Below are 7,886 nucleotides of genomic sequence, written 5' to 3' on the forward strand. Positions count from 1 at the left end.
CACTACAATCCCAAAGACACATGATTCGAATCCACCAGCTGCTCCATGGGAGAAGGATGGTCACTCTCCTCCCATACACTTAGCTATTTCTGCAAACCCACTAGAGTGCTAGCTACATGTCAGTTCCAACTCAACGGTACACAACAATAACAACAACAACATTCTTCATAAAGTTTTTGAAGGTCTGTTGCTTCAGAAATACATCTTAGTCTACTTCTTAGTCGGTCATAATCTGAAAGCTGCACTGAAACTTCATCATGGCTTGTCTTGCTGGCATTTGAAATACCAATGACATAGCTATCAGCATCACAGCAGTCTGCAAGTTACTCCAGGACAACAAAATGACAGACAGATGCTGTTGTCATAAGAAAGGAAATAAATAAGCATACAGGTACATACCTAAGAAATAAAATATGCAGAAACTTGTAAATCATTCCCCCAATACAATATATTGACAAATAAATACTGTACCCCTCTGTACCCCTACAAACAAATGATAAAAACAAACAAGCAAATAGATATGAATAATCCAGGAAACATCAGAAACCTCAGAAAAATATGGTAGGTTACATATGATCAAGAACAAGTGGTAATAAAAAAAGAAGTTTAGACTGCTCTGAAGGCATTTGCAAAAAAAAAAAAAAAATAGGACCCAAGGAATTGGTGGAATACTAAAGAACATGTTGTTGTTTGTAGTTATGTGCCGTCGAGTCACCTGCGACTCATAGCGAACCTATGTACAACAGCCCTAAACTCCGCTCTCTCCTGTGCCCATCGCACTGTCTCTGACACTCGCATCCCAATTATCCCAGTCACTGAATCAATCAACCTCATAGAGGGCCTTCCTCTCCTGCACTGTCCCTCCACCCTCCCAAGCATGATGTCCCTCTCCAAGGACCTGTCTCTCCTCACTACATGTCCAAAGTAAGTTAGATGGAGCCTCAGAATCCTTGCCTCCAAGGAGCCACCCGGTTTAACCCTCTCCAGGACAAATCTATTTGTTTCCCTAGAAGTCCATGGTATTCTCAGTACTCTTCTCCAGCACCACAGCTCAAAGGCATCAGTTCTCCTTCTATGCTCCTTGGTCATTGTCCAACTCTCTGATGCATAACAGGTGATTGCGAAGACCATGGCCTGTATCAGACGCACCTTAGTCTCCAGAGAGACACCACTGCTCTTTAGCACTTTGGAGAGGTCCCTAACAGCAGACTTTCCCATGGCAATGCGCCTTTTAATTTCCTGGCTGCTGGTGCCAAGACTGTTGGCTATGGAGCCAAGCAAACTAAAGCTGTGTGCAATCTCAATCTCTTCACCATCCATCCTGATGCTGTCAATTGGTCCAGTGGTGAGAATCTTTGTCTTCTTGACATTGAGCCTCAATCCATAATGTAGGCTGCAGTCCTTTACACTCTGCAGCAGGCGCTTCAGGTTCTCCTCAGTTTCAGCAAGCAGGGTTGTATCATCCGCATAACGCAGATTGTTGATAAATCGTCCACCAATCCTGACCCCACATTTCTCTTCATAGAGCCCAGCCTCCCGGATAATCTGTTCTGCATATAGGTTGAAAAGGTATGGAGATAGGATGCATCCCTGGCGTACGCCCTTCCCAATTTTGAACCATGCAGTGTTTCCTTGCTCTGTTCTGACGACTGCTTCCTGGTCCAAGTATAAGTTTCGCATTAGAATGATCAAGTGTTCTGGGATTCCCATTCTTCTCAGAGTAGAGATCGATATTTGTTCCTATCCCAAACAAAGGCGACCCAACCGAATGTGGAAACTACAGAACAATTTCACTGATTTCACATGCAAGCAAGATTTTACTGAAAATTATCCAAAAATGACTAGAATAGCACTTCAACAGAGAACTACCAGAAGTCCAGGCTGGTTTCAGAAGGGGTCGTGGTACTAGAGATATTGTAGCTGATGTTAGATGGATCTTGGCTGAAAGCAGGGAATACCAGAGGAATGTCTATCTGTGTTTCATTGACTATGCAAAGACATTTGACTGTGTAGATCATAACAAACTCTGGCTGACTAAAGGACATAGTTCAACAGATATAACCTTGAATGTGCTCACCAGGCTATGCTAAGATATTTAAAAGACAGTTACCTGGGGCCAATTGAATGAAAAAGACCCAATGTGGAAACTATCAAACAAACTTATTGACATCACACACAAGCTAAATCTTGCTGATGAGTGTTCAAAGGGTGTAGTCCGTTGAGAGAGAATTGCCAGAAATCCAAGCTAGATGTTAAAAAGTCTATGGCACGAGGGATATTGTTGATGTCAGATCATTCATGACTGAAAGCAGGGAATTCCAAAAGGCTGTCTGTGTTTTACTAACTGTGCAAATACGTTTGAATAAGTGTATCGAACACACTAAGACTAACATTGAGAAGAATGGATATCCCAAAATACTTAACTGTACTCATGAGAAATCTAAGCCTAAGCCAAGAGGAAGTTGTATGAACATAGCAAGGGAACACTGAAAAATCAAGAAAGGTGTGGATAAGGGCTGAATTCTTACTCCTTACCTGTTCAGTCGTTTAGTAAGCAAATAATTTAAAAAGCTAGACTTTGCAAAGAAGTACATGGTCTCAGGATCAGAGGAGGACTCATCACCAGCCTGAATTATGCAGATAACATAACCTTTGCTAGCTGGAAAGTTGGGCAGGACTTAAAACATTTGCTGCAGAAGATCAAAGACTACGACCTTCAATATGGATTAAATTTTTTTTTAGTTCTTTTATCTTTTCAAGCAACGCATACTTTTATTAATGTGGTGAGTTGTTTTTATTTCCAAACATGGCAGGGTTTTGACCTCAAATACTCGCCAGGTCTGCAACTCAAATAACCGTCCAGCCGGTGGCTCAGAAACCGCGGACACACCTCTTCCCTGTCCAGTCTGGGGTGGTGGATGCAGGCTCCACAGGCCTCTGCAAAAATGTCCTTCATTTGATGTCCACAACCCCCTCATACAGAATAAAAACTGTCTGCTAGTCGAGCTTCAAATACAGCTGAGTGAGGTTGTCCAGATACAGACTAGACAGAGTCCCATCAGGTAACGTGCCACAGAAAATTTGAAGTCTGAACAAGATACATCTCTCCTCCTTTGGACCCAAAGTCCCAACATACAGACAGCAGCCCCTCCAGCCCCACTCCAGGTTCCTCTGATCCCAGGAGGCCAGGCCTGCCTACGTCTTAGTGACGTCTGCCTTTCTTCAGCAGCTGCTGCACCCAATGAGGGCTGGAGAGGCCACTCCAAGTCTTCCTCGTCAGAGACCCCAAGTTCCAGGGAGCTACCAGGTCACACAAGAATGAGCAAAGCACCTCAAAACTGGAAAGCAACCCCCAAAGCCAGGAACACATGACTGCCACCAGAGCTTCCAGACCAGGCCGATTCCAGCCAGAGGCGTGGAGGTCAGCAAGCACAGACCACAGCAGAACGCAGTGTGAGTGAGGCCGAACTAGACAGGGCGGGGCGGGGTGGGGAAAGAAGAAAACACCAGGCTCTTGGTTCCTCTCCTCCAGGCGTCCTGATCTCCACCCGGGACCAGCTCCACTGGCTGGGAACCGCGGCTCAGGAGGACTCGCTGCGCTCTATCCGCCGCACCAGCTGGACCAGCATCTCGGCCATCTTGGCCACCTCGCGGGGCTGCTGGTCAGCGCGGGCGGACGCGGGCTCCCCGGGGCCATGCTCGGCCGCCTGCAGCTGCGTGGTGCCGGCCAGCAGCACACTGTTCATCGCCCACAGCTTGCCCAGCGTCCGCAGGAAGGCCCGCCGCGCTCCCGCACCAGCGCCCCCACATCCTCGTGCATCTGGTGGATGACCAGCAGCAGCAGCTGCTCGAAGTCCTCCTCAGCTCCACGTCCAGGGGCCGCATGGTCCTGCTGCGTCGAGGCCGCTGACAGGGGACGCCGGTCAGGGCGGCGGACGCGAGAGAGCAGATTACATCTTAACATAAAGAAAATACAAATCCTTACCATTGGGCCAAAGAGCAACATCAGGATAGATACAGAAAAAAACTGAAGTTGTAAACAACTTCATATTGCTTAGTTTAACAATCAACACGCTTGGTACCAGCAAGTCAAAAAATAAAAAGCTTGGTTGCCTTGGAGAATTCTGCTGTCAGGGAGCCCTCCAAAATGCTAAAGACCAAGGATATCAGTTTAAAGGTTAAAGTACACCTGGTCCAGACCATTGTCTTTTCAGCTACTTGCTCTGCATATGAAAGTTGCACAATGACCAAAGATGACAGAAGAATTGATGCCATTGGGTTGTGGAATTGGATAAGAGTACTGAATATCACATGGACTTTGAAGAGAACAATGAAATATTTCTTGAAGAAAGTGCAATCAGAGTGCCTTTTAGAGGCAGGGATGGTGAAACTTGGTCTCAAAAACTTTGGACATGCTGTCAGGAGAGGCCAGTTCCAGGACATGTGCATTTTGCTTGGAAAGTTGGAAGGTCAGTGTAAGAGAGGAAGATCTTTTACCAGATGGATTGACATAGTGACTGTAACAATGGACTAAAGTATATTTGGGATGATAGGAGGGTTCAAATTCATTGCTCATAAGATTGCTGTAAATTTTAGTTAAATCAATGACACATAACAACAGCAACATCTCAAGCACAAGGGGTCGCTAGTGGGTCCAGAAGACCCTAGTGAATTGTACTGCTGACTCAAAGGACACAATTCTCTGAATATTTGAGTGCATTGGCAGCTCCACAGGGGAAAGACAGCCAATGTTTCCTGGAAACGCGAAGGAGGGTTACCAAAGAGTCAGTTCTGACTTCACAACAATGCCTGGGAGATATTGCTATGTTAGGAGTTACAAAGAGAATGGGTGAGAATGCTACATTGAGTAATTCACTGTACTGCAGAAACTAAGACAACTGTTATAAAAAGCCTTCCAACAACTCAATTTACCATTCATTAGAAAATCTCTGGGCCTTAATTTGGTCATCTGTAACAAGAAAGAGAGGAAGGATTAGAGGTTTTGGATATTTTCAATGCTATACTCTATGTTTTTTGTTTGTTTGTTGTTTTTTTTTTACTATAGTTAGAGTTATTCTGGGTTTCTGTATATTTATTCCCTCATAGGATTCCTGTTCCCAAGGACATAATCTGGTCTTCATTTCTCAGTGCTTCTCCCTAAGCTAAGGAAGGAAGTAATTCACATACAACTTATGAGTGCTGTTTCTGCAGCCAAGGGTCTTGATTCTCTGCTGCTCTGTGGAGAGGCAGTTGGAACATACTTTTAATATTTGGACACCCTGAAGCAAATACTGACTATTCAGTTGCCTGATTTTATTCCTTGTTTATTCTGACCCTCTTATGCAGCCTTTAATAATTTTACTAGTTTTTCCATTGATGTATTTTATCCTGTTATAGTGTTCACAAAACTGCAATTTGTCACAATAACTTAGATCAAAACGGAATGTAAATATAAAAATTACATAGTGAAAATTCCATATTTATAACTTGGAGTAGGTTTCATAGCTTCTCTGAACTTCATTTATCCCTTGATTAAATATAGAAGTCACTAACACCAGTGCAAAATACATTTATCCTTTTTCCTTCCTGCCTAAATCTAAATTTTCTTCAAGCATGCTTTCCTCTAGTAATTAATCTTCACTGGTTGTTTTTGGGTTTGTTTGTTTTTTGTTTTTTGGTGTTTTTTTTTACAAAGATAGCAAGCTGTTCAATGCTCTATTGTATATGGTTTCTGCTGGATCATTTTCAGAAGTGAATCATCAGGCCTTTCTTCCTTGTCTGCCCTTGTCTGGAAGCTCCTTTTAAACTTGTCCACGATGGGATATGAAGCTAGCATTTAAAATAGTAGTAGCATAGCTTCTAACATCATATTAACACAAAAAAGAATACAAAAAAAATTAAAAGCTATCTGACTGAATAACGATATATTCAGTTGTGACTCAATTTATTGAGACAGTTCACAAGGCTAGACATTTGGTGTTTTGGGGGTTTTTTGGTTGGTTGTTTTGTTGTTGTTGTTAACAAGGTATGCCTGAAAATCTCTCCATATGAATGGCCAAGTGTGCTGAAATATGTTGCTTGTGGTCTTTAAACTACTAGTATGGGGATAAAAGAGTGAGCTGCCCTCAGTGCCTGCTACCAAAACCTTTCTGTTCAATTCTCAATTTCTGTTTAGTTCCCAATCTGTCTTCTATAAATAAGAAGGCCTTAATTGTCATCACAGTGTAGGGTAGACAGCTTATGTGCAGTGGTGTAAAAAGACGTGTGTGTGTGTGTGTGTGTGTCTACTTTTTCTGCACAGCCATGTTTACTAAAAAGAACTACCGACTATCAACAACCAGCTAAGCAACTGTGTGATATAATCAAGGATTCTAGGGAAATCACAAGAAAAAAGTATTTTTTCACATTATAAAAGACTTAAAAATAAAAACAAATACAAACAAAGGAAGCAAATGAAAAGAATTGTGCTTTCCTAAGAGTCTCTGAAATACAAAAAATAATCATATTCTTCGTATATATAATGTATATGTGAAATGTGGACACTGAACAAGGAAGACCAAATAACTGATGCATTTAAATCATGATACTGGCAAAGAATAATGATTATACCATGAATTACTACAGATTTAAGGAAATCTATTGGCAAAGAGGAAAGGGAGAATGTCTTTTAGGAGTGAAGATGTTGAGATGTGTATCACATACCAGGACTGACCGGTCACTGGAGATACCATGCTTGGTAAAGTCAAGGTCCGTGAAAAAAGAGTAAGGCTCTTGTTATCAAGACAAACTGACACAGTGACTGAAACAGCATGCTCAAGCACGGCAGCAACAGTGGAGGTGGTGCAGGACTGAGAAGTGCCTTCTTTTGTTGTACAAAGGATCCCTGTGAGTCAGAGCCATCTTGATCACCCTGGAAACAAAAACTAACCCATAAAAGCAGCTAGTTGTAGTAACTTCTGTTGAGTTTGTTCCCACTCACAGTAAATATATATATATTTCTCAGAATAAAATGTTGTTAAGACTCAGAATTACTGTTCAGGAATGGTTTCAGTATCACACAATTAGAAGGTGATTGAAAAAATACTTTTAAAGATGGTGGCGGAGGCAGAGACAACGTGGTGAGTTGCGGGAGCAGCGGACTACTTGGAAAAGGGCCATTATGACCCTCTACAGACTTCTGTTTATTGATAATTGAACAGTTAAACAGTTGATGACTGGTCTTCAGTGAGGATTGAGGCTCAACAACAGGAATTCAAGGATTTCCAAGGAAGAATGAGTGAGTGCCGCAACTCCCAACCCCCCCCCCCAGAGCCCGCACTGCGCCTCACCACAGCTGTAGCTCCATGAAGTTCCCACAGCCTGAACCTATGGAATCCCTCGCCCAGAATGGAGGGTGGGCACCGGGCCTCCCCAGAACTGGTGCAGTGGAGCCGCCTCACTGCAGCAAAGTGTACTTGTTCCAAGGAGAATTCTTGGAGCCAAGATGGCAGTGGCAGGGGAAGTGGGCGGACACTGGCCTCCTGTGCGCGAGATGAAGCGTGACCGCCAGCCACCCTTGTAGGAGATGATGTGCAGGAGATGGCTTACGCTCGCTGGCCACCCACATGGAAGATGGCACTCGCCCAGTGGCCGCCTGCATGGGGGATGGTGAGCACCTGCCGGCTTCCTACACACAGTATGGCACATGCCTGCCAGCCACCTGTGTGGGAGATGACACTCGGGAGGTGGCTCGCGCCCGCCAGCCACCTGTGCGGAAGATGGCACGCACCCGACGGCCGCCCACGTGGGGGGATGTCACGCACCCACCCCCACCAGCTGCCTGCGCAGAGATGACACCCGCCTGCCGAGAGATGATGCATACCCGCCGAGAGATGACAAACGCCTGC

The 7,886-nt window shown here is 44.2% G+C and overlaps 1 protein-coding gene across 1 annotated transcript; it reads right to left on the bottom strand.

Annotated features, from left to right (window-relative positions):
- Positions 1 to 3,581: 3,581 nt before the first annotated feature.
- On the bottom strand, positions 3,582 to 7,639 carry LOC102871752 (MORF4 family-associated protein 1-like). Its single transcript, XM_006902199.1, is given in 3 exon segments — positions 3,582 to 3,781; positions 3,784 to 3,956; positions 7,518 to 7,639. Coding segments are annotated over 3 exon segments (495 nt in total).
- Positions 7,640 to 7,886: the final 247 nt, after the last annotated feature.

Source organism: Elephantulus edwardii, unplaced genomic scaffold (assembly GCF_000299155.1).
Source record: "Elephantulus edwardii isolate Elephantulus edwardi_28Jun2011 unplaced genomic scaffold, EleEdw1.0 scaffold00380, whole genome shotgun sequence".
Taxonomy (NCBI): Eukaryota; Metazoa; Chordata; class Mammalia; order Macroscelidea; family Macroscelididae; genus Elephantulus; species Elephantulus edwardii.